Source organism: Geotrypetes seraphini, chromosome 12 (assembly GCF_902459505.1).
Source record: "Geotrypetes seraphini chromosome 12, aGeoSer1.1, whole genome shotgun sequence".
Classification (NCBI taxonomy): domain Eukaryota; kingdom Metazoa; phylum Chordata; class Amphibia; order Gymnophiona; family Dermophiidae; genus Geotrypetes; species Geotrypetes seraphini.
In genome coordinates, this window is record NC_047095.1 from 14,847,336 (window position 1) to 14,874,305 (window position 26,970).

At 39.2% G+C, this 26,970-nt stretch overlaps 1 protein-coding gene across 3 annotated transcripts in view; it reads left to right on the forward strand.

The window, feature by feature from the left end:
* Positions 1–26,970, forward strand: part of LRRC39 (leucine rich repeat containing 39) — a 52,824-nt gene that overhangs the window by 19,365 nt on the left and 6,489 nt on the right. For 2 of the 3 annotated variants that reach the window (XM_033915972.1, XM_033915973.1), the window contains exons 5-8: positions 4,802–4,938; positions 6,286–6,431; positions 11,030–11,182; positions 18,499–18,635. In XM_033915972.1, coding sequence (XP_033771863.1) covers positions 4,802–4,938; positions 6,286–6,431; positions 11,030–11,182; positions 18,499–18,635 — 573 coding nt within the window. The remainder of the gene's footprint in view (positions 1–4,801; positions 4,939–6,285; positions 6,432–11,029; positions 11,183–18,498; positions 18,636–26,970) is intronic. The other variant, XM_033915974.1, reaches the window with a different exon arrangement.

Sequence of the window (26,970 nt, forward strand, 5' to 3'; positions counted from 1 at the left end):
AATTATTATCAAGACATAAATTCCAGTACAATGATCATAGTCCACATTAGGGGAGAGTGAAATCATACACAATCAAGGGTAGTTGAATTAAAGAAAAACTAAACTTGGTCATATTGCATATGCCTCAAATATACAGGGTTCTTGGTTAATTACATTAGGGCCTAAGTAGTTATAATTATAGAGGGGTCAGGAGCCCTAATGGCAGCCTTACCTTCCAAGAAAAATTGCAATTGTTCTGGATCATAAAAGATATACTTATTTGTTTGGTAGGTAATACAATACTAGTACTTATATATCCTTACTTAGTACATACTTAGTATATACTTGGTATATATTAACACTTACAGTTTATTTAAGATTTGATAAAAACGCATATAAAAACCTAAGCGCTGTACATACTAAATCGAGTTCAGTATATTCATTAAAAATACAAGTAAATTATTTTACAAAGGACATAAATACTTACCTAACATTACATAGACAATGACTTATTAACACAATGAGTGACTGATATATGAGCAGTGGAAGGGAAGAACTACAATATTGTAAGAAAAAAAATTACATTTAAGGTAAGAACGAGAGGAAGTGGAGTAGCTTTGGTTGTGGTAAATTTGAAGGAAGGTCTAAGAAGGTCAGATGAAAACCAAAGTCAGGTTTCAAGTTTCAAATGTGTCCTTAAAAAGAAAGGTTATATATGTAACCTGTAAACTGTACCCTGTAAACTGTATATTATGTGTATTGGTATTAGATCCCTAGTATATGTCAAGTTAAGATTAAAAAAACTTGTATAAAAACTTGTGCTGTACTATGGCAAATTGTAACCCGTTAACTATATATTACACGTATGTTAACCTGTAACCCATTCTGAACTCGTTGGGGAGAATGGGATAGAAACCAAATTAAATACATAAATAAAATAAATACTTTATAACTTTTAATATTTCAATTTATTTTGGACACCCCATTTCGCCCTGTTTCTTTGGGCTTTCATCTCCATCAACACCAGACTGGAAATTGGGGCCACGTGCTTTAATTCACAAATATTCCATCCCGGTTTGTTTTGCCTGTTAGAGAATGACACGGTGACATAATTCATCACCGTTCCCGTCCCCGCAGATAATCGCGGGAAACAATCCTGTGTCATTCTTACGTGTCTATCTCAATCTCAGTCCTTCTACACCAACATTCTTCAAGGCAAGGCTTAAGGGTCTGTGGTTGAGCCCATTCATACTCTTGATTCTTCTCTCTCTCCTTGAATAATGACATCGAGATGGTTTCCCGCGGTTATCCACGGGGACGGGGACGGTGATGAATTTTGTCACCATGTCATTCTCTGTCATCTCTATGACAGTGCTCGGCCAGGGTTCATGCCCCGGAACTCCATTAAGATCCCATCCAGCCATTGCATATTACGACTGCCACTTACAGTATTAAAGCATTGCTGTGCACAGTACTGTAGAATGGGGATAAGTGTTCAGGTACAATATGTCTCTGACCCAAAGAATTTCCAATCTAATTGGGTACTGGAAGCAATGGAAGATAATAACTTTCCCAAGGTCACAAGGGATAATTAATGGTACAAACAAGATTTGCATCCCAGCTTCCATGGCTCTCTGTCCATTGCTCTCTATCCATTTGGCGATAAAAACATAAAGCTATGGATACTGATGTTCTGGAATTGATTTATTGTACACTCTTACACATAAAACCATAAAAATACAATGATAAAAGTCCAAACGGACCCTACACGGTCCGTGTTTCGGTGAACACGCCTTCCTCAGGGGTTCTAAAAGGTAGAGGTAATGATGAATAATGAGATAAAAAGGTAAAAAGATAAGAGGTGACGGTGGTGCCGACCATAGAGCATGCATATTAGTGTCTATATACTTGACTACAAGATAAAACGAGTGAGCCAAGTGTGATCATGCAATATAGGAAGGCTTGAAGCATCGACAAGAACATGAGAGGAAAGAAAGTGCCAAAAATGGCCCATAATGAAAAGAAGATGAGAAAATAAAGTACCATAGTGTATATTAGCGATTAAGATCGAGCGCTAAAATCTATAAAGTGCCTAAGAAAAACCATGGGAATAAAAAAATAAGTGGATAAAAGGACCATAATGCATGTTTAAATGTGGAAGCACAAAGGGGTATGTGACACAATGTAATGGAAAAAAAAGACATTATACATACCATTTGGCTACTTGTTCTCCATTGTATGATAAACATATCACTCAAATTTCATACCAGAATTCAAATCTGTGACCAACAAACTTTCCCGCCACATTTCAAATTTGTGACCAACAAACTTTCCCGCCAAAATTCAAATTCATGACCAACAGACCTCCCTGTTCTCAATCAGGTCAATAAATCCACTATATATAAAGACAAACTGCAGACCTCACAGCATACCCTGAAGGAAGCCACAGCGTGATGGCTGAAACATCAGTTCTACTTACCCAGACGCGGCGAGACCCAGAAAACAGCAACAATCATATCTCTTGAATCTCTCCTCTCTCTCCCCAGGAGCTGTGAATACTGCCTCTACAGCATCCCTGGCCCATCTGGGGAGAAGAATTTCTGAGCCTGGAATTGAACCCTAGTCTCTCTGCATAGTAGTATGCAATATTGTCACTTGGGAGCCCATGCAGAAAGTCTCACACCTAAATCCTGTGAACACCCTGACCTGCCCTTGCCCACGCTCCCTTTACAGTCACACAAGAGATAAGTTAGGTGCTCAGTTTACAGAATTGGGGTGTAAGTCAATTACATGCACACATGGCGCCTACATTCATTCTACCACAAAATTAGCACTTCACAAATATTGTGGCATGCTATAAGCAATGAACATACACATTACTGCCATGTTAAACTCAAGGCAGTAATCCACAGCTCATTACTAAATATCACCTTTCTGTCTGTGCTGGAGTGATGATTGGCTCAGGCACTGATAGGTGAGGTAATATTTAAAAAAGAACACATACAAGCATGTCAGGTGGCATTTTGCATTGACTCATCTTTGTGCTCAATGACTCATGATTTGTCAGATCTCCCCCCAACCTGACATCACTTCCTGCACCCAAAAAATTTCCCTGGCACCCTCCCCCCCCCCAGAATGCTGAAAATATCCCTGATGTAAAGAGGCACACCAACCTGACTGAAATAAAGAATAATGAAGATTCTCAGAACTAAAATGCGCCTTTAACGTGCTCGCTAAACCGATTCTAGCTGGTTTAGCATGAATGTATCTTAGCAGTAGATTATCAAAATGGCTTACCGTGGTCTTTTCTGAGTTTTCTAGCAAATGTAGTACAACGAGGTCATTAATATTAAAATGAGCACTCAAGCAATTCTTTATAATCGGCAAGTAATTCCCTGACCTCGTTAGGCAGACCTTCCTCTTTCCGGTGCATCCTGGGATGCACTTGGGAGAGGGCTAAGGCTCTGATTGGCCCAGGTTGCTTAAGGCCCCTCTTATGGGCGGGGCCTTAGGTATCTGGGCCAATCATATCCTTAGGTCTTTCCCCTGCGCATCCCAGGATGCACCAGCTGAAGCGGGGTAGGTGTCCCTCCAGCCAAACTTCCTGAATAAGGTAGGGAGGGGCAGGGGGGTCATTGGGGGAATGGGGGAAGTTGTTGGGGGGGGTTTGGGTGATGGGGTGGGAGTGGGCATCCCTCCCGCTATGTGTGTGTGGGGGATAGAGTTGGGTGATTCTGCGAGCACAGTAGGAGAGAGTGGGCATCTCTCTCAGTGTCAGGGGTGGGTGCCTGGAGGTTATGTGAGCATGGCAGGAGAGAGTGGGCATCTCTCTTGCCGCGATCTTTGATTTTTTTAATTTTTATTTTTAATATGGGGGTGTATTTTGCGCATGTGCTGATTGCTACCACCAGTGACTTATCTCAAATAAATTTAACGAGCCTATGTGGACATCTGCAAACCTCATTTGCATGTGGGGTCTTTTGAGAATGACTTGCCTTTTTGAAATTGTTACAATAGCAACCTCGGTAGCAGCCCATTGGATATTATCATGAAGTTTTGAGAATCTTCCCCCAAATCCCTAGTTTCTAGTAGAACATTCCACCAACCTTAAACTGAGGCAGGAGCGATGCCCACTTGCTTCTGCCTCTGGCACCATCATCATCAAAATGGCGGTCTTGCCCTGCGCTTTGCATCCTGGGATGCAATGAGTGGTGTCAAACTGTCATTTAAGAGAAAAATTCCTGGGGGCAGGAGTGCCACTACATACCAGAGATTCTTTTCAAGGGTTGGGGAGGAGAAAGGATGCCACTACACACCAGGGAATTTTTTTTAGAAGTGGGAGCAGGGAGGGGGCCGCTGATTACCAAAGCAAGTTAAAAAAAAAAATAGTGGGGAGGTCTGGTTTAGGGGGAGAGCTACTGCAGTTTCTTACAGAAAGTAGGATCATTGCAGAAAACAGACCAGGATAGATGCTTGGGCGAGAGAGAGAGAGAGAGATAGTGACGCTAGACACCCACTTCTCTTAAGTAATTCTTCTACGTTCCCCCTAGAATTGGCAAAATGTTTCCCTGTTCACAACGCACCTCATAAACTTTTTTTTTGGTGGGGGGCAGGGCATGGCTGCAGAATTATTAATGACCGCATTACCCTGCATTTTAATATGGTGTGTAGGTTTCTCTGTGAGTTAATACCATGCTGAAATAATTTCTGCATTGGTCTGCCAGTAAAATTAAGTGAAACCCATAGTAATACTTTCTGTATGGGCCCCTAGGACAGCCTATCAGCATCTAATAATGACTTTGGTTTGTATCCCATCATGCAGGGCAATTAATTAAACTCCAAGAACTGCTTGTTAGTTACAATAAAATTAAGGCAGTTCCAAAAGAGCTCAGCAGCTGTGAGAACCTTGAGAAGCTGGACCTGGCTGTGAACAGAGACATATGTGACCTTCCACAGCAGGTACATATTGAACATGCATTTGGCTATTTTACAAGTTAGAAGACTAAGCAGCACCAACCTTATTTGGAAAATCAAATAAGGCATGTTTTTAAGTATGTGCAAGTATAGCTATAGCAATGGCATGAGTGTTTGAGTGGGAAAGACTACAATTGGGCCAGATCTGGCGCATGCCTGGTTTCACACTGATCTGGTTATTTAGCCCATGAAGCAGCCAGTTGGCGAACATTGGCCAAGTCGGGCTCTGTGTTCAAAACCCTCCACTTTTGTTGCATAATAAAGGTGTTTTTGTATTAGTTTTGACTTCTGCAGTCTTTTTGTGGTCTGCTCACTGGATTTTGCCTGCCCGCTTGTTTTGGATAAAGTTAGGATAGCCGAAAATTGGAGGGAGGATAGAGTCAACCATATAATCCAAGAAGCCATTGAAGGAATTTATTTCTAACTGTTAGAAGTCTGCAGCCAGTGGGTGAGAGAGAGGGTAGACAAGTGAGGCATTGTTCTCTCTTACTTTCTATTCCTCATCAAATACATGGCCTACATTTTATTTTTTAAAAATTTATATTTTGCTCATTCCACTGTTCATAACGGATTAGAAAATAACATACACAATTAAGAAGGGAAAGATAGGTACACAAAGATGGATGGTGAGCAAAGAGAAAGAAATGTCAAATGAACAGGAGACCTGGCGAGTGAGTTAAGCGAAAACTGAGGGAAACAGAACCCAGAGCCTGGGACCAACATGACTTGAAAAATAAAATGACCAGATAACAAAAGATAGAAAAATAATTTTATTTTCTATTTTGTAATTAGAATATATGAGAATTGAAATGTTTATCCTGCCAGTGCTAATATTAGACATGGCTAGGACCCAGGGCAAAAATTTGGGAGGGGACCATAAACCCATACCATCTTCAACTTCCATCAGGGTAAGGGCTCTCTCTACACAGATAGCAGTTGCCCTAATTGAACTCCTTCACCTAACACCATCCCTGGCAAGTGTGATCTTTATATTTTGCTCTGTATAGGAGGAAATGGATCTTTCTATTTCTTTGGTGTTGTAGTACATGGAAAGTGTAGCTTCTTGGAATTTTGGCTTATGTTTATAATTTTTGGTCAGCTATTATGTATTTGGTATTTGTGTTTTGTGGAGCTTGGGTGAGGTCTGAGGTGAAGTTTGGGCAGGGTCTACAGTGGCGCTTTTGGGCCCATGAAACAAAACCATTGCCTATGGTTATAATAACTTGCTGGCTATTAGCAAAATATAGTTCCTTAATCATCAAACCTGAAAATGATTCTATCAATCAAGATCCTGGGATCAGTATTTTTAATTTTTGTTTTCTTGAACTCCAGCTCAGCAATTTAAAAAAGCTTTACCATTTGGACCTGAGTATGAATCAGTTTACCACTATCCCGTCTGCTGTCCTGAACATGCCAGCCTTGGAATGGCTGGACATGGGGAGCAACAAACTTCAACAACTGCCAGAAGCGATTGATAGGTACTATAGAGAGATACACAAGCAACATTTCTTGCATGGAAAGAATGAGAACTATTAACCTAAAGTGAAGGATATTATATATTGATGTGTGCATTAATCAGAAGTGACAATGATTTTTGCAAGAGCAAGGGATGAGTAATGAATTAGTAAATTAACAAACATGCACTCCTAGACTAGTTAATATCTGGAGAAATGGAAGGGGACATGAAAATTGTTTTCAGATCCCCTCCTGCCAAATTCAAAACTATATACCCAGTTAGAAGTGGCCGCTAATCAGTTAAACAGCATTTAACTGTGAAGATATAGTAGAACATAACCAGTTATTTCTGTTGAATACTCACGGTTAGTGGCTAAAGATTAACTGGCTATATCATGCAATAACTGGCAATATTCAGTGCTAACTGGCTAAATTTAGTGGGCAAATCGGACTGCCTAAATAGTAGTCCTATTCTTGCCTGTTATAATTTAATTGGTCATAGAAACATAGAAACATAGAAATAGACGGCAGATAAGGGCCACGGCCCATCCAGTCTGCCCACCCTAATGACCCTCCCCTGCCTTTACCCTGAGAATAGATCCCACGTGTCGATCCCATTTGGCCTTAAAATCAGGCACGCTGCTGGTCAGCATTAAATATTGACTTTTCTTGTTAAGTTATAGCCGATCAAAAAACCTCCGGATATTCAAATGCTGGTAACCAGAAATGGCCTGGCATTGAATATCCAGGCTCACCGCTGACTGGGCTGCCCCTCATGGCCTGAATATCGGGCCCAGAGTAATTATTCTAAAGTAAAGGTTGCCTCTGTGGAAATGGTCTTTATTTACCAATATTTTCAGCTACTATATTAGAAGACACCATAGAAACATTAAAATATGCTGCCCCTTTCTACACAAGCGGCACTGTACAAGTGCAAATACGGAGGAGTACAAATGCTGCTCCCAGCTCACCATCTCTTCTCATTGGCAGTGGCAAAGCAGGAGGGCAAGGGGAACACTCATGTGGCAAATTGCACAGAACAAAACTACAGCTTGTTATGATCCTGCGCACAACTATAATGGCTTCCGAGTCACCAAATGTTAGAATTACAGGATAGATTTATTCTAACAGAGCTGATGACCATCAGATCCATATATTAGACTGGAACAAAACAATTTTGGTATAACACATTTAATTGCATAATACAGAATAGTCAGTCCCAATACATTGAATTTCAACCCATAAGGCTTAATATTTCTCCCACTCTGTGCCAGTGGAGAATGTCTTGGAAAAATCAGACCCACAGTCTTTTTCAAGGGATATGAGCAGCTAAAGTTACACATCTGTGGCCTTTGCTTTGCAATATTACATGTTATAAAACCAGTAACTATAAGTATGTTCTATGATGTTTTTCATCATTTGATATAACTGTTATTATATTTTCTGTTGCATGTATTATAGCCCACCTTGAACCTTACTGAAGAGGTAGATGAGAAATTAAAGAAATAAAATTAAGTGTAATAGAAAATAATTGTTCTCCCAAGTTTGTGTTTACATCCTGAGTACTCCTTTTTAAGGGGCCCATTTACTGAAGTGCACTGTGTAGTTAGCGCATGAGTGCAGTAACCATTACCACACTTGCATGATAGCATGTATTACTTCCATACTCTTGTTACGGGGCATGGTATGAGCATATACTGCACAATGCAATCAGCATGTGGTACTTTACTGCATGCTGACACTATTGCAGTTAGTGCATATGTACTTACTGCCCCCTATAGATGAAGTTGTAAATTACTGCACAGTAAAAAACCTGTGTAGTAACTCTTTGGGAACATGCTGAGAATACCTCCAACAATTAGCTTGCGCTTACTGGATATTAGTTTTTGCATCTAATGTGTGATAATTGAAACACTTTATTGCACCCCAGATCCTAAATCTATAATATATACATACTTACATACTTAAAAGCATTCCTGTGTTATTGTGCCAATAAATGATAGTGATTTTATTTGCACTAACCTCTTGGACATACTATAATAAGTAATCCACACTTCTATTCTACATAATACTTTGTCACTTGCACAGATTAAATCTGTTGCATAGTGCATTTCTTTTGAAAAGCCATTCCAGTAATTCATTGTAATATTTGTTTTGTTAGATCTAGTTCAGAAACAAAACCAGCAGATCAGCATAAAAATATATATAAATTCTCAATTGCCCAACATGGCTTTGTTTGCCCCCTCAAGGGCTGCATCAGGGGATGAGACAAAAAAACAGGTCAGCACACTGTCAGGTCAGTAGCAGTCTAATTGTAAGCACAGCACTCTGCTCTTGGAGCTAAAACCCCTGGAGTGGATCTGAGAGATCACTTGCATATTTGTTTACAAAATAAGTACCTGCATATACCATATTTTTCGCTCCATAAGACGCACCTGACCATAAGACGCACCCTAGATATAGAGGTGGAAAACAAGAAAAAAACCCATTCTTACACAAATTCTCCCTGCCAGGATCTGGACTCAAACCCACACTCCTTGCCAAGCTCTGCACCCTGACCCCCTTCCCTGCCAGGCTCTGTACCTTGTCCCCCCTCTGGTGGTCTAGTGGTAGGCTGGGCACAGGGTGGACAGGGCAGGCAGGCAGGGGCCCCCCTGTACCTTTTTTTTAAAAAAACTTTTTTTTATATCCCGGAAGATGTGTCAAGATTGACAGAAGCAGGAGTCTCGGGCCGTTTGTTGTCCACATACTGGCTTCAGACAAACCGGTAAGGAAGGTGTCTTGTTAGCCCCCGGAGCCGTTTAACATTGTTCGCAGTTGCTGACATCCTTCTCTCAGTCAGCTGCAGCATCGAAGGGCTGCCCTCCCCCGATGGTACCTAGCATGGGCCCTGAGGGGAACGGGCCATTGGAAAAAAGAGTGCAGTGTCAGGGATTTGTTAGCCTCTGGAGCCGCTTGGTTTCTGACTGTTTTCTGGCTGTTTCTGCTTGTTTTCTGGCTGTGTTTGCTGACTTCTTTTCCTGTCAGTCAGTTGCGGCAGCGAAAGGTTACCCTTCCCTGGCAGTACCTAGCATGGGCCCTTAGGAGGAGGAGGTATAGAGGACGTGAGCAGTCTCAGCGCGCTTGTAGCACTTATAGTGCAAAGTGAAGTGCAGCCAGAATCAAGCTACCATCCATGGAGTCTTCACAGTGTCAGCCGGCAGGAGCGCGCTCTCTGCGCTCCTGCCTGGGCCACGCTGCTTTTTGAATGGCTGCCATCAGTTCTCACAGAGAACTTGCTCCTGACGGCTGACACACCACTGGACCAATAGGCTATTAGCTGAATTTTAAAAGGTATGGCGGGCTGGGGGGGATTTCGTTTAAAAAAGCAGTTTATAAAGGTATGGGGAATCCATGGATCCGTTTTAAAAAGCTGCAACGAGGGGAAGTTTTAAAAAAGTACGGGGGGGAGGGGTTCAAAATTTGTATCTTCGTTCCATAAGACGCACTGACATTTCCACCCACTTTTGGGTGGAAAAAAAGTGCGTCTTATGGAGCAAAAAATACGGTAATATGTAAACCACTTGGCCTGTAGCCAGAAAGGCGGTATATCAAATCCATCCCCCTTTCCATTTGTATACCACTTTTGAATTAAGAGCCCCTCTTACAAAAGCCACAGTAGCGATTGCCCAGCTGCAAATGCACCGAAGCCCATTCAATTCCTAGGAGCTTCGGTGCATTTGCTGCAGGAGAATCTCTCTTGCAGCTTTGTAAAAGGGGACCTAAGTGTCACAAACAGTTGTATAAAATGGTTTTCTTTTCACTTTAATTTTTTATTTTCAACTTAAATACAGTGTACTCACAGTTATCGGACATGAATATCAAACAGAAAATAGCACAGAGCTTCACAGTTGCGCTGAACCACCTTTTTGTACACATAAGAACATAAGAATTGCCGCTGCTGGGTCAGACCAGTGGTCCATCGTGCCCATTAGTCCGCTCCTGCGGTGGCCCCTAGGTCAAAGACCTATCTGCGTACGTTCCGGTTCAGCAGGAACTTGTCTAACTTTGTCTTGAATCCCTGGAGGGTGTTTTCCCCTATAACAGCCTCCGGAAGAGCGTTCCAGTTTTCCACCACTCTATGGATGAAGAAGAACTTCCTTACGTTTGTACGGAATCTATCCCTTTTTAACTTTAGAGAGTGCCCTCTTGTTCTCCCTACCTAAAACACCGTGTGTGCTTCGTAGAACTGCAGATGCATATTCATGATGTGCTTCGCAGCTATGTGGGTGGTCTACAGGATGGATCAGAGAGTGCAGGCTTTTCACTCAGAAACAAATATCCGGTCCTATATTTTAAGCAAATCATGTACAGGGGCCCTTTTTCCAAAGCATCAATAAGTGGTGTCCAATTATTGTGCCACTTATCTAACTAATATAAAAATTTATAAACTGATGCAGGTAGACTTATTGCGGTTTATTTGTCAAACACTAAATCTGAGTGATCTAGGCTTAAGGTAGATTTTCTTTCCAATTAGGAATTATTAAAGAATCAAATGCAGTAAGGGGTATGGCTATTCTTGTGTTGCAAGGGATAGTTTGCTTAAAAACGTGCATAACGCTCCACATTCTTCACCCAACAGGATGGAGAATTTGCACACCTTCTGGTTGCCAAGGAATGAAATTATGCATTTACCACACACCATCAGCAACATGAACAACCTGAGCATTCTTGTTCTCAGCAGTAACAAGCTGCGGGACATTCCTGTGTGCTTGCTGGACATGCCCAATCTGAGGTAATATGACCACATAACACATTTTGGAGAATGACATGGGGACAAATTCTCCCCATCCCCAGGGGATCTCTCTATTCCTGTCCCATTCCTGCAAGCTCTGTCCTCATCTACACAAGCCTCAAACACTTTAAAATCACAAGTAGCAACATTCTAGGGCTCAGATTGTGATGTCATAATGCCTCATTCCGCCAATGCCTAAGCTCCGTCCTCATCTGCACAAGCCTCAAACACTTTAAAATCATAAGTAGCAACATTCTAGAGTTCAGATTGTGTTGTCATAATGCCTCATTCCGCCAATGCCTAAGCTCCGCCCTCATCTGCACAAGCCTCAAACACTTTAAAATCATAAGTAGCAACATTCTAGGGCTCAGATTGTGATGTCATAATGCCTCATTTTGTCATTGCCTAAGCTCTGCCCTCATCTGCACAAGCCTCAAACACTTTAAAATCATAAGTAGCAACATTCTAGAGCTTAGATTGTGATGTCATAATGCCTCATTCCACCAATGCCTAAGCTCCGTCCTCATCTGCACAAGCCTCAAATACTTTAAAATCATAAGTAGCAACATTCTAGAGCTCAGATTGTGATGTCATAATGCCTCATTCCGCCAATGCCTAAGCTCCGTCCTCATCTGCACAAGCCTCAAACACTTTAAAATCATAAGCGTTCAAGGCTTGTGCAGTTAAGGCAGAACTTACAAGAATGGGACAGGGACATAACTTGTGGGGACAGGATGGAGATATTGAGATACCACAGGGATGGGGGCAAATTTGTCCCTGTGTTATTCTCTACAATATTATTTACAGTTACACTGGCTACCTATTTGTGCTAGAGTTTTGTTTAAATGTGCCTGTGTACTTTTTAAGGTCCTTCATGGGTTAGCTCCATCTTATTTGGCTGAACGCTTTATATTGGCGAATCATTCAAGAATAACCCATAATAGTAACTCTGTTGCTTTTAATTTAATTTAATTCTTATATACCGCTAATAACCGTGAGGTTTCTAAGCGGTTTACAAAAATGATGCATTGAAAGATACAATAAATACAAATAAATAAGATAGGTACTTGGAAATTCCCAAACTATCCCAAAGGCTCACAATCTAACTAAAGTACCTAAAGAAACAATTTATGAAAAGTAAAGATAAAAATATAAAAACAGAGGTAGAGATAGAGATAGAAATGAATATTCCATCAATTTTGTGGTGAATTTAGGGCTAGATTCACTAAGCCCAACAATCATGTCCCGACCACTTAGCAACCCCGACCCGCTTCACTAACCTTCCTCCCGAGTGTATCTGCACCCAATCCGATCCACGCATGCAAATGAGGGGAAACGGCATGCAAAGTAGGAAGGAAGCGATTCACTAACAAAATTCAGGCACACCGACTGGGCTGGCCGACCAAGAAATAAGTGACTGCTGGGGACCAGTCAGCTCACGTCCTTTCCGCTGTCCTACACATTCAAAGGGAAGGGCCGGAAAAAAAAGCAGGAGAGTCAGGGTGGCACGGGCTAGCGAAAAGTAGAAGCAAAATCAGCCACCGGGGATTTGAATGCCAAGCTGTAGGGGCAGATACTTTTTACTCTCCCATGTCCCAGGCCAGCCTGAGCCCCACAAGCTGCTCCCCAGCTCCACTCCCTGATTCAGTCAGAGCCCTTTGCCTTTCTTTCCAGAGTACATCGGAACAACTGCCCTTCCCCGCAGTGCAGCCCCGCTCTAAACGCACGGGTTAAAACCACGGGCTCGCACTGCGGGGAAGGGCAGGCTAGCCTGGGACTTGGGAGAATAAACGGGCTCATGAAAAATGTTTCAGCTCGCGATAAAAAGTAAACAGCCCTTCCTTGCGTGGAGAGCATGCGCAAACCATCTACAGGCAAACAAGATGGTCTGTGCATGCATCAGGATCGCTCTATAGCGATCTGTGTAGTCGCGGTGGGGCATGCCTCCAATCGAGCTGATTTGCATGATGAAGCATCGTGAATCAGTCAGCCATGAAGATTCAGCCACAGATCGGCCACGCAACAGGATATTAGTGAATCTGGCCCTTAGTCAATACTACATTGAGAAGTTGTTGGCATATCAATCAGTATAATATTGGAAAGAGCTAATTGATTATTCTCCTTTTGCTGCATCTTATTTACGGTAACCTTTAGATATCTTTTTGATATGGTACAGTCCCAATTGATGCATTGGTTATTCTTATTATAAATTGCTCAGAACTAATTTGTTAAAACTTTTTATTAGCTTTGAAGTTAAATGTACTTTATAGTTCATATGGTGTGAACTTTTTATTAGCGCTATGCTAGTTTTAGTGAATACATCTGGAAGAATAAGATAGGATGTGTATTTTAGAATGTATTTGAGTATGTTTTGTTTGTGTATGTTTTCTATTGTAACCTGCTTAGGTAAGAAGCGGGTAAGAAATTTTTAAAATAAATAAATCAATTACAAATAAAGGATGATGTAAATTAAGAATAGTCTTACTGGGTCAGACCAATGGTCCATCCAGCCCAGTGGCAAGTCAAATCCGCACAAGACAAATGTGCACAGTCAAACGTGCGCAGACATTTGAGTGTAAGATAAGGAAGCGTGACACAATTGCATGCCCAAGCCCAGTAGCCCTTTCTCACGGTGGCCAATCCAGGTCACTAGCCTGGCCAAAACCTAAAGGGTAGCAACATTCCATGCTACCGATCCAGGGCAAGCAGAGGCTTCCCCCATGTCTTTCTCAATAATAGACTATGGACTTTTCCTCCAGGAATTTGTCCAAACCTTACTTAAAACCAGCTACGCTATCCACTTTTACCACAGCCTCTGGCCAAGTGTTCCAGAGCTTAACTATTCTCTGAGTGAAAAAATATTTCCTCCTATTGGTTTTAAAAGTACAGGGGAACCTTGGTTTACAAGCATAATTTGTTCCAGAAGCACGTTAGTAAACCAATTTACTCGTATATCAAAGCGAGTTTCCCCATAGAAAGTAAGGGAAACTTGCTTGATTCGTTCCACCTCCCCCCCCCAGCCACCGGCGCTGCTCCACCCCACCCCACCACATCCCCAAAAGACCCCCAACCCCGAGGCCACTGGTGCGCTTCCACATTGCCCCCCCCCCTCACAAACAGAGAGAACGAGAGCCAGAAGGCCTTGAGCATGTGCAGATGCTCAAGGCCCAGTTGGAGGAGAGGCACGATCTTCGGGCACCGGCACCTCCTGTGAATTGGTGCTGCGTGCCAGTACCACATTGGGGGGTAAGCTTTCAGTTTGAGCGGGAGATGCCAGTTCACGTGGGAGGGGGGGGGCAGCATTTGTGGGAGGGGTGGGGCGATGCTGGTTAGCGGGCAGGGGGTTTGCGAGTCACGATTTGCGAGAATATTTTGCTCATCTTGCAAAACACTCGCAAACCGAGGTTTGACTGTGTTTCCCTGCACTTTCATCGAGTGTCCCCTAGTCTTTGTAATTTTTGACGGAGTGAAAAATCAATCCACTTGTACCCATTCTACTCCATTCAGGATTTTGTAGACTTCAATCATATCTCCGCCTCAGCCTTCTCTTTTCCAAGCTGAAGAGCCCTAACCTTTTTAATCTTTCCTTATGTGAGAGGAGTTCCATCCCCTTTATCATCTTGGTCGTTCTTCTTTGAACCTTTCTTTCTTGAGATAAGGAGACCAGAATTGAACTCAACACTCCAGGTGAGGTCACACCATGGAGCGATAGAGGCATTATAATATCTTTAGTCTTGTTAACCTTCCCTTTTTAAATAATTCCTAGCATCTTGTTTGCTTTTTTGTTGTCTACAATGATCCCCAGCTCCCTTTCTCGGGTGCTAACCCCCAAGGTTATTATTATTATAAAGGGAACACACCTAGCATTGCTATCACCCAGCCTGAAATTATCCCTTTGTGTGCTTAGATTGCAACTTATAAAGATTTCTCTGTTCCTGATCTTTTTTTTTTTTTTTTTTTACCACATCCAAAGGCAACATTTTTGAATCATAAAACAAAATATTTCAAAATGTCATAGGCAATTCCCAAATTACCCACATAATGCAGACTTTGCAGGTATTTTTACTCACAAAGAGTTCTTGCTATTCACAGGAATTAGGTTCCTAGAAAACCCTGTGAATACCAAAAACACAAATATGGACCCACTGATCCTATGGGAAAAAGGGGATTAGGTTCCAGTGTGACCCTGTTGACTGCACATTGTTGCTTCCTAACACCATAAACTTATCATTTCACGTACTGTTCTTGTAAAGAACAGCTTACATTTATAAATGCACAATTTTATAGGTATTTTATACTGTTCTTTTACAAAAAAAACAACAACCCAAAACCAACCAGTGTATGTAGTCTTTTTATGGCTCTATGAAGATCTTCATCCTCAGGGGAACACACTGTGTAAGCCTATGAATAGCAAGTACGGGTTACACTTTATTTTTATGTGAATAAGAAAATCTGTGCATATGGAACATGTGGATAATGAGAATATACTGTTTCATCTTTGTACAATATGTTCGAAAGGAAATTATATATCACATGTAATTCCACTTTAAAAAGTGCCCTGTTTTTTTTTTTTTCCAAAGAAAAGAACTTGAAGAGTGCAAACATTTTGCATGCCTTCCTTCCCTGAAGCTAAACACATCTCCATGAATTTCACCCAACACCCACATCCTTGATTGGTAGGAGGGATGCCCACTTCCTGCTAACACCCTGACACTCCATGATCAGTAGAAAGGATACCCACTCCCTCCTGCCGCTGGGCCCCCTCAAATCCACGTCACTCCCCACCTAATACCCCCATACCTTTGAAGGTGGCTGGCAAGAGGGATGCCTACTCCCTCCTGCCGGCAGGCCCATCTCTTCCAAAATGGTACATCCGAGGAGGGGCTTAAGGATCTGATTGGCACAGATACCTAAGGCTTCTCCCATAGGAAAGGCCTTAGGCACCTTGGCCAATCTGGGACTTAGGCCTCCTTCCCAGTGCATCCTGAGTTGCTCTCAGAGTGGCCTAAGACCACGATTGGTCCAGATAGCAAAGTCAACTCCCATGGGGAGTGTCAGAGGTTCAGGGGATCAAGGGGGGCCAGCTGCAGGAGGGATTGGACATTTCTCCAGCCGACTGGATGTGGGAGGGGGGGGGTGTGCATCCCTCCTGCTGATCGCAGGGGGTGGGATTGCCAGGGATATTAGGCAGTGGGAGTGGGCATCCCTCCTGCCGATCGCGGATGTGGGTGTTGCCGGGGAAGAGTTTGTGTGCTGCCAGCTCAGTTGATCACAGCAGGGGTATTTTCCCCCTGATCAGCTGAGCCATCAGGACTCCCTGACATTGCAGTTTCAGGGAGTCCTGCCGGCTCAGCTGCTCGGGAATTCTCTTGCTGCAATCAGCTGATGGCTAAGCCATGATTAAGGTATCTGTTCTTTACCGTTTGTAGTTTTTTTTATCATGACTGCAGGGCAGGGTAGATAGAGGATGTTGCAGTAGTCTAGAAGTCCTAGGACTAGGGATATTTGTATCTAATACCATCAACAGATGGGTAACTTGAATGAAGACTTTTCCCGGAGAAAGAGAATGACAGAATCAATTGGAAAGGCAAAGGTGCAGAACCACAAACACTACTAAATATTAACATACATAATTTAAAGTGTTTGAGCTTCTATCGGAAACCAATGCAGTTGTCTCAACAATGGAGTTCTTTCCAATTTGTTTGCCTGGCAGATCAATCTAGCTGCAATATTATGCAGTGTCTGCAGTCTCCTACATAACATCCTTGAACACCCAACATAAATGCTGATTTTTACAAAGCCACGGTAGAGGTTTCTACTGCGAGCCAGTAAGATAAATGCTCCGATGTTCATAGAATTCTTATGAGCATCGGAACATTTACTTTGGCGGCCTGTGATAGAAATCTCTACCGTGGCTTTACAAAAGGAGTCCAAAATAAAATTACACTAATCCAATTTGCTAATTATAAGGACAAGTACTATTACACTGAACTGGATAAAAATAGAAGTATTTTCATGTTCTGCACAATTGCCTTCGTTTCCAGAAAATCTGCTTGGTCAATTGAGCAACATGATTGTCAAAATTTAATACAAGATCACAGGAGATGCAAAGCACCCTCAATGTTGTTTCATTTTACAAGTACATGCTCTTTAAAGGGAATGCACGATCTACGGGTGGTGGTGTCAAAATCCCTAGCCAGATCATTTTTGTTTTATCAGCATTCAGCTTTCAACAATCATTTCATGACCACGATTCAACAACATCCATGGAAGCTCGTACAGATCATGCTGGAATTAAAGTTTTACACTTTATGGACATGAGCAGTGCAATATCATCTGCATAAATAAAGTACTTCCAGAACAACAAGAAATTTATTCAGAGAGCTCATGACAACATTGAAAAGAATAAGGACAAAGGAGACCCCTGTGAGACCCTGCTTACAGCCCTCCACAAATTAGATGGCAAGCTTGGATATTTTACTATACAGGTTCTATTTTCCAAAAAGCCATTTATCCAAGCAAATACTCTTCCAGCTAAACCTATTTCACTTAGCTTAGCATATTCAACAAGATGAAATGGTCTATGACAGGGGTAGGCAATTTCGGTCCTCGAGAGCAGGAGCCAGGTCAGGTTTTCAGGATATCCACAATGAATATGTATGAGATGGATTTGCATGTACTGCCTCCTTGAGATGTAAATTTATCTCATGCATATTTATTGTGGATATCCTGAAAACCCGACCAGGCTCCAGCTCTCGAGGACTGGAATTGCCTACCACTGGTCCATGACATCAAAGGCTGCCAAAAAGTTATTATGTCAGTGCTATTTATGCCCAGCCCTTGAGGGAAGCCAACAGATTTGGTTTCAGGATATGCCTAATGAATATTGTGAAGACCAAGTTCTTTAGGTCTTGAAACCTTCAACTTCAAAGCACACAGCAGAGAAAACAACTGTAGGAAACAGTCAGAAAGGATTTGCATCACAGACAGAATATGAAATAGGTCAGGGGTAGGCAATTCCGGTCCTCAAGAGCCAGAGCCAGGTCAGGTTTTCAGGATATCCCCAATAAATATGTATGAGATGGATTTGCATGCACTGTCTTCTTGAGATGCAAATCTATCTCATGCATATTTATTGTAGATATCCTGAAAACCTGACATGGCTCCGGTTCTTGAGGACCGGAATTGCCTACCCCTGAAATAGGTAAACATAAAGGGAGAAAACACATTTAACAGAGTTCAAATGACTTGTAAAACTATTGCTATATTTTGAATGGAAGGAGCCCTTGTCCTACATTCTTTTGCTGGTTTTCCAGATTTGTGAACTTCATGGATAACCCACTAGAACTGCAAGTATCGCTGCCTCCATGTGAAAGCCCCGAAGAGGAGGAGGAACGCGAGCTGTTCGGAATAGAGTTCATGCATGCCTACATCCAACAGTCCATAGAGCAACGTAAGTACATTTGCTGTGCCAAACTTTGGGCAATCATATGTAGATGTTTACTGCTTTGCTTCCCTTGTCAGAAAACAAAAATGAGCCCAGTATTTACAGAAGAGCACTTAACACAATGTAATGGCTTTATTGCTCTGGAATATTTCACAGCCAAAGACTTTTTCTTAATGAAATAATCTGTATAGTAAAATTGAGAGAGGCAGGAGGCACTTTATAGACTAATCAGTTTATTGAAGCATGACCTTTCAAGGACCAGTCACATCATCTCTATACCACTCTCACAAAAACTACCCTGACAATGTAGACTACTAAAAGGGCTGGTTTTTGTTTTTTTTTTTTTTTTTTTTTTTTTTTCATTATATTTTTATTTTCAAATTTCATAAAAAGTGTACATAATAATAAAATATATTTGATACATGTATGTTATCACTTTTATATCTATCACAATGTATATCTGAATTTGATTTTCCCCTTCACCCTCCCCCCACCCCTTCACCACTTTAATATAATATTTTCAAATTTTATAAAAGTATATAACATATTAGAATACAATTGATAATTATTCAATAATATATTTATATCTAATGCAATATATTCTGGATAAATTTTATTCATTTTCCCTCCCCCCACCCTTCTATTATCCCTTAATCATTTGTTACATTTTGTATCATATATTATAATATATTATATCTAAATTGTTTTCCTTACCCCCCCCTATATGTGTGTCATAAGAAGATCTCTAAAAGAAGAAAGGAAGAAAAAGTATTCTATTATTTAATCATTACAGTATTTTGTCAATGGCCCCCATATTTTTATAAATTTATTATATGTCCCTTTTTGTATTGATATTGTTCTTTCCATTTTAAAAACATGGCATATTGTATTCCACCAAAATGTATAGTTTAGGTTGTTGTAATTTTTCCAATTGTTAGTTATATGTTGAATGGCAACCCCTGTCATAATTAATAAAAGTTTATTATTTTCTGGTGAAATTTGACTTTTTTTTCTCATCATTGTTCCAAATAAAATTGTATCATATGATATTGCAATATGATTTTCCATTAATTTATTAATTTGTGGCCAAATTGAATTCCAAAATATTTTAATATAAGGACAGTAATATAATAAATGATCTAATGTCCCTGGTTCTAGATTACAGTGCCAGCATCTATTAGACTTAGAACTGTCTAGTTTTTGTAAACGAGTAGGGGTCCAAAAAGCTCTATGTAATAAAAAGAACCATGTTTGTCTCATAGATGCTGACACTGTACATCCCATTCTCCAAGACCAAATCAGTGGCCATTGAGATGCATTAATTTGATGTCCAATCTCAATGCTCCAAATGTCTCTTAGACCATTTTTTGGTTTTTTATTCAAATATCCAGATATTAATTTATACCACAATGCGGCTTGATGTCCCAGGAAGTCTGCTTTAAAGCATAAGAACTTTAAACTATATTGATTGTTTAATGATTTCCATTCAGGGAACCCAACCTGAATGGCCTGCTTCAATTGCAACCATTTAAAATTTTGTGTTTTATTAAGACCAAATCTATGTTGCAATTGTGAAAAATCCAGCAGTTTACCTTCTGAAATAATATCATCTAGAGATCTAATTCCTGCAATAATCCAGTTCTTCCAAAGGATTTGGGTTCCGCCTACTTTGATCTTGGAGTTTATCCATATGGATTGATTAGTTGATTTATATATTGGGATGGGTGTTAATTTATCAATAAATCTCAATGTTTTCCAAGTATCCATTATTATTTTATTTTCTCTGTATCTTTTAGGTATATTAATACTTGGTAAATGTACTAAATTTAGGGGAAACATAAGGCGCCATTCCAAATATAACCAATCTGGTGCATTATCTATAAGTTCTGGGAGGATCCAATACATACCCTGACGTAGAATATAGGCTTGATGGTACCTATAGAAATTTGGAAAATTTACCCCTCCCTCCTTAATTGATTTTTGTAAGGTTACTAAAGCTATTCTAGGTGTTTTACCAAGCCAAAGAAATTTTGTTAAAATTCTATTAAGCTTCTTATAAAAGGACCCCTGAAAATAAATAGGTATCATACTCATTTGGTAGCAAACCACAGGCAAGATCATCATTTTAATAGTTTGAACTCTCCCCCACCAAGATATATGTAATGGGTTCCATTGTTCACATAACTCCGTTACTTTTTTTAATACATATTTTTCATTTTCTTTTACCGTATCTTCAATTGTTTTTTTAACTTGAATGCCTAGATATTTAAATCCTTCTTCTTTCCATATGAATGGAAAAATATCAAATAATCCTTTTACACAGTAAACATTCAAGGGTATAATTTCAGATTTATTCCAATTAATTTTATAACCTGAAAATTTGCCAAACTTATCAATTAATTCCAATAAAGAAGATAAGGTAGACTCTGGATTTCTCAAATAAAGCAAAATATCATCAGCATAAGCCGAAATTTTATATTCCATATCTGAATATGGAATTCCTTGTATCTCCCTCGTTTGCTGTATTGCTAACAATAAGGGTTCTAATACAATATCAAATAACAAAGGAGACAAAGGACAACCTTGTCTAACTCCCCTCTGCAATTGAAAACCATCAGATATCTTATTATTAATATTTAATCTTGCAATCGGGAAGCTATACAATGTTTTTACCATTTGTATAAATCCAGAACCTATACCAAACCATTCTAACGCCTGATACATAAAATTCCATTCTACCCTATCAAATGCTTTCTCAGCATCTAATGAAACTGTAAATGCCGGTTCATCCATTTTTTTTGACAAGTTTAGCATGTGAAATAATAGTCTAGAGTTATTGGAGGAATGTCTTTTAGCAACGAAACCCGTTTGATGCATATCTATAATATGTGGGAGAGCTTTGGCTAATCTCAAAGCCAAAATTTTAGCAAAAAGTTTATTATCAACATTTATCAGAGATATAGGCCTGTAGTTCGAAACCAAAGTAGGATCTTTATTTGGCTTAGGTAAAACAATTATTATTGATTCAGCCATAGTACCTTTTATATTACCTTTTATAAGTTGTGTCTGATATAATTTTAATAAATGTGGGGAGAGGATATTTTGAAATGTTTTATAAAATTCTACTGTGTAACCATCACCACCTGGAGCGGATCCAACTTTAAGAGATCTCAATGCTGTTTCTAATTCTTTTAATGATATAGGTTCTTCTAAACTTCGTTTTATATGATCAGGAATCTTAGGTCCATTTATTAAATCTAAAAATTTTTTTCCATCTTTTTGTTTCTCCAAATAAGGTTCGGAGGAATATAGATCCTTATAAAAATTTAAAAATTGTTTTAATATTATATTTGTTTGATTTGTTATTATACCATTATCATCTTTTATTCCATTAATATTAGTTCTCCTTTTTTTTGCCTTAAGATAATTTGCTAATAATTTTCCCGCCTTATTAGAATTTCCATAATACATCGTTTGTTTGGAAAACAAATCTTTTCTTATCATTTTTGAAGTTAATTCATTATATTTACCTTTTACTTTCAAAAGAGTTTGCAAAACTTCATATTCCCATTTGCTTATCAATTTAGCTTCTAATATTTTTATTTCTTTTTCTAATTCTATATGTTGTTTTTTAATTTGTTTCCTAATAAAAGCTGAATATGATATGATATTACCCCTCATAGTTGCTTTAAATGCATCCCATACATTCTCTATAGATGTATCTTCCACTAAATTTATTTGAAAAAATTCATTAATTTGTGTTTTAAAATTTTCCAAAAATTTGTCATCTACAAGCAATGCATTATCAAATCTCCAAAGAGGTCTATTATTTTCTAATTGATCTAATTGTAATTCTATCCATATTCCTGCATGATCCGAAATGATAATAGGATCAATGGAGGCTTTACTCACTTGTTGCACTTTATTTGTTGAAACAAAAATATAATCTATTCTTGAAAATGATTTATGAACCTGTGAACAAAATGAATACTCCTGATCATTAAAATGAAGAATACGCCATATATCTTTCAAATCACATGATCGAACTAAATTATCTAGACCTAAAGATTTAATATTTTTACCTGGTTTTTTATCCAATAATGGATCCATTACAGCATTAAAATCTCCAGCCACCACTAAATTAGAGGCAGCCAGTGGTAATAACATATTTTGTAGCTTTTTGAAAAATTCTGATTGATTCGAATTAGGGGCATATATATTAAATAACGTCAGGGTATCATTTCCCATACCTATATCGATATGTATCCATCTTCCATGTGGATCTGAATTTTTTACCTTTATATTGGCCATACATTTTTTATTTATAAGGATTGCAACCCCTGCTTTTTTACCCACTGCTGGAGCAAAAAAACATTCTTTTATCCATCCACCTGATAATTTCTGTGATTCCTTCATATTAAGATGGGTCTCTTGCAGACAATAAATATCTGCATTTTGTTTTTTTAAATATGTTAATATTTTTTCCCTTTTAATTACGTGATTCAGGCCATTGACATTAATAGAATATATTTTAAAAGACATTATATATTTTAATACTTTTCATTATCTTATTCCTCCTCTCCTCTTTCATATTTAATAACCAAAAAATTTTCTTCATGACACACATATTTAACCCTAATGTATCTCCCTTAATTATTCTAATAAATATTCTTCTTATCCCTCCCTTTCCCACCCAATACATTGGCTGCTTAAGGATACACATTGGAACTATAATCCTAACATTCTCCCCATTCCAGGCAATCAATATTCAATTGTTTAAATAAATTTCCCTTCTATCTATCTATATTGATCTTTTATATTTATTTAATCATTTTCCATAACATTTTATTAATGTATCATTTTCCATTTAACAATATGTTAATTTGTATTTCCTTAGTATTATGATTTCAACATATAATTATTTTAAACTTATATGCAGTGTATTATTTAATAATTTTCATATATTCTGTTCTTTCTTTCATATAATTATTATTGTCTTTTCTTTGTGTTGTTTTCCTCCATTTCTTCAAATATTTCGATATGTTGTATTTCCTAATTTTTCATAGAGTCTTCAAAACCTTTTTAATATATTTTGTTAATATATCATAGGTTCTGGTTTAGAAAGAAACTCTTTTAGTTTTTCGGGATCCTCAAAATATAAAGACTTGTCTCCAGATGACACTCTCATTTTCGCTGGATAGTATAGACCATATTTAAATCCTTTTTCTTTGAGTAGAGGTCTCATATCTAGTAGTCTTTTCCTTTTAGTTGCTGTGTTTTTGGCGAAATCTGGTAAAAACCATAATCTTGATCCTTTATAATTTAAGTTTTTATCTTTTTTTGCAGCATTTAGTATCTCTAGTGCTTGTTGGTATCTCAACATTTTGAAAATGATTGGTCTTGGTCTGTTTTTATTTTCTAAATTTTTTATTGGGATTCTATGCGCCCTTTCAATTTCAATTGTTTGTTTCAAGTCTAATTGTAGAATTTTTGGAATTAAATTTTCAAGGAAAAGGATAGTATTTTTTCCCTCTAAATTTTCTTGTATTCCAAAGAGTTTGATGTTCTTTCTTCTTCCTCTATTCTCGTAATCCTCCAGTTGATCTTTTAATTTATTTAATTCCAGGTTGTCGTTTTTACATCTTTTTGATTCACATTCTATAATTTCCATTTTTGATTCTAGTTCAGTTGTTCTTTTGTTGTTAACTTCCATTTGTCTATGTATATTTAAAATTTCTTCTTTCATTTCAGACATATTAGTAATAGTTTCTTTCAGCATTTGTTTGATTTGTTTTAATTCTTCCATGACTTCAGCTTTGCTTAATGTGTCTGATTCTTCGATAGGAAGTGGTATCTTGCTTGGTGTTATTTGTTCTTGTTTCTGTCTTTTTGCAGATGTACCTGTCTCATTTTTGTTTTGTCTGGTACTTGCCATGTTATTGTTCTCTTTTCCTTGGTTATTATTATTTCTTGTATTTAAATCTTTTAGATTTGGTATTCTTAGGTTTTTAATCTCTTTTCTTCCAAGATTTTGTTATCTCTTTGAATTAGAAATTTTTCTTTTTAAGCTCTTTTCTTTTTCCTTTACCAATATTAGTTTGAAAATTCTTTTCTCACTTTCACTTTTTCAATGATGTAGGGGAACTCTTTTTTTTTTTTTTTTTTTTTCTCTCCTCTTACAAGCCCAATCGCAGCTCTGATTAAGGAGAGCAGCACTTTTTTAGAGTTATTTTTTCTATTTTGACCAACTTTAAGCAATTTTCTTCTGTTTTTTCTCAGCGTCTCTCAAATTCCTCAATATCTTGCTATTTCAGTTTTTTAAAGTTCCGTTGAACCTTTTTTTCTGTCTCCTCTCTCACAAGCCCAATCGCAGCTTTGTCAGAGGAAATTGATATTCATTTCAGTATTTGTTTTTTATTAGTAAGCTGATATTTATTTGTCTTCAGTGCTTCAGCACCCAATTTCTAAGAGAAAATGCAAGTCCTCCTCTCTCTCAATTTTTTTTTTAATCCCCTTTTTTATCAAAGAATAATCTTTTTTTTTCCAATATAACTGGTCAGAACACAAATTCCTTTTTTATAATTTTTCCAGTCAATATTGATCTTTCACTTGTACTTCGCGGTTTCAACGCTGCATTCAATTTCAATGAAACCGCCAAAATCACAAATGGTTCTCTGCCTTCCCGTTTCTTGTCTGCACTTATCTCACTTCAACTGCCGCAATTCAGGTTATATTTTTTTTTTTGGTTATATTTGATCAGATCTCAATCTGGTCTTTCACATTCATCAGCATCAGTATTGCTGCAAAGTCTCTCGAATCAGTTTAAACAAAATGAGTGAAATCAGCTACAAGAAAATATTTTACATTATCAGCTCAATCTTGGTATATGGGGCTAGATAACTCATGTTATCTATAATCCAGCATGGGGAGAGATGAGATGGATATACTGCCAGTTTCTTCTTTGCTTTATTTGGCATAAATCAGATGGCCCTCAAGACCAAATAACCTAGTTCAAGGAGATTTTAAGCCAGTTATAGATTTGTTGAAAGTTCTATCCTCATGCATTCTGGTACCTACAGTGCTGATGTAGAAGCATGGACTACAAATGCCATTGTGCACTGGGATAAAAATTAAATAAAGTAGGATTGGCCAGGACTGCCTCAAGGCAATCTAGATGAACATTCACCATCCTGCACCTTTCCTTCCCACTGTGCATCCCTCCCTTGATGAACAAAACCCACTGGCTCTGTATTCCCCAAGGGAAAATTCCAACCCCACTTTGTGCTCCAATTGTGACCCTCCCGCACCTCCTGCCTTCATTAATTTTTTTGAAAATTTGTTGTAAATGACTGGGTCCAGCATCTCTTCTCCCCCCTCCCTATCTCTCTCTTTTCATATCTCCATGTCCCCCCTTCTCCTCTCTCACAGTGCATCTCTCTCTTCTCCTTCCTGCCATGATCAACATCTCCCCCTCTCAATCCCCTACCATAGTCAGTGTGCCCCCCATTCTTTCATATCAGAATCCCATTTGTTCCCCTCCCCCATCTCCATTTTCTCCCTCCTCCCTGTTCAGTATCTTTCCTTTTCTCCCATCCCTCTTGGTTCAACATCTCTCCCTTCAATACCTTTCCTCCACCCAAAGTCCAGGAAGCCCCTCCTACTTTCCTCAGTGCACTTTCCAACTTGCATTTACTTCTAATCTAAGCACTGCTCGCAGTGGCAGGCAGTGAGTCACACAAGATGGATGCAACACCTTCCTGTTTCCAGCAAGGCAGGATGTATCAGAGGGAACTTCTTCAGGGAAGTTGCAGGCAGTGTGTGTATATTGGTGCCTGCCACTGTTGGCAATGTTAGGAGAAATTGTCTCTTAACTGCTAATTTTCAGTGTTTGAGTCTCTCAGACCATTCTTGATGAGTGGATATATGACCTCCTACCAGCAGAGGGGGAGATTGAGAATGACTGAGTGACTTCAGCTTATAAAGGGGTACAAGGAGGGAGAGTTGTTGCATTGAGGGGGGCAAGGAGAGGAAAAGAAGCTCTGAATTCAGAGTAAGGAGGAAGAGACATGCTGCATGGGGGGATATGGAGAGAGAAAGCAGCTCTGGACTTAGGGCAAGGATCAAGAGAGATACTGTATTAGAGAGAGGGCAAGGAGAGAAAAAGAAGCACTGAACTCAGATGGGCAAGGAGGGAGAGGTGATACATGGGGGCATGGAGAGGGAAAGAGGCGCAGGACTCGGAGGGGGGCAAGGAGGGCAAAAGGTGCTGCATCAGGGCAGGAGGGTGAGTAAGGAGGGAGAGAAGTGCTGCATTGGGAGGACAAGAAGGGAGAGAGAGGCT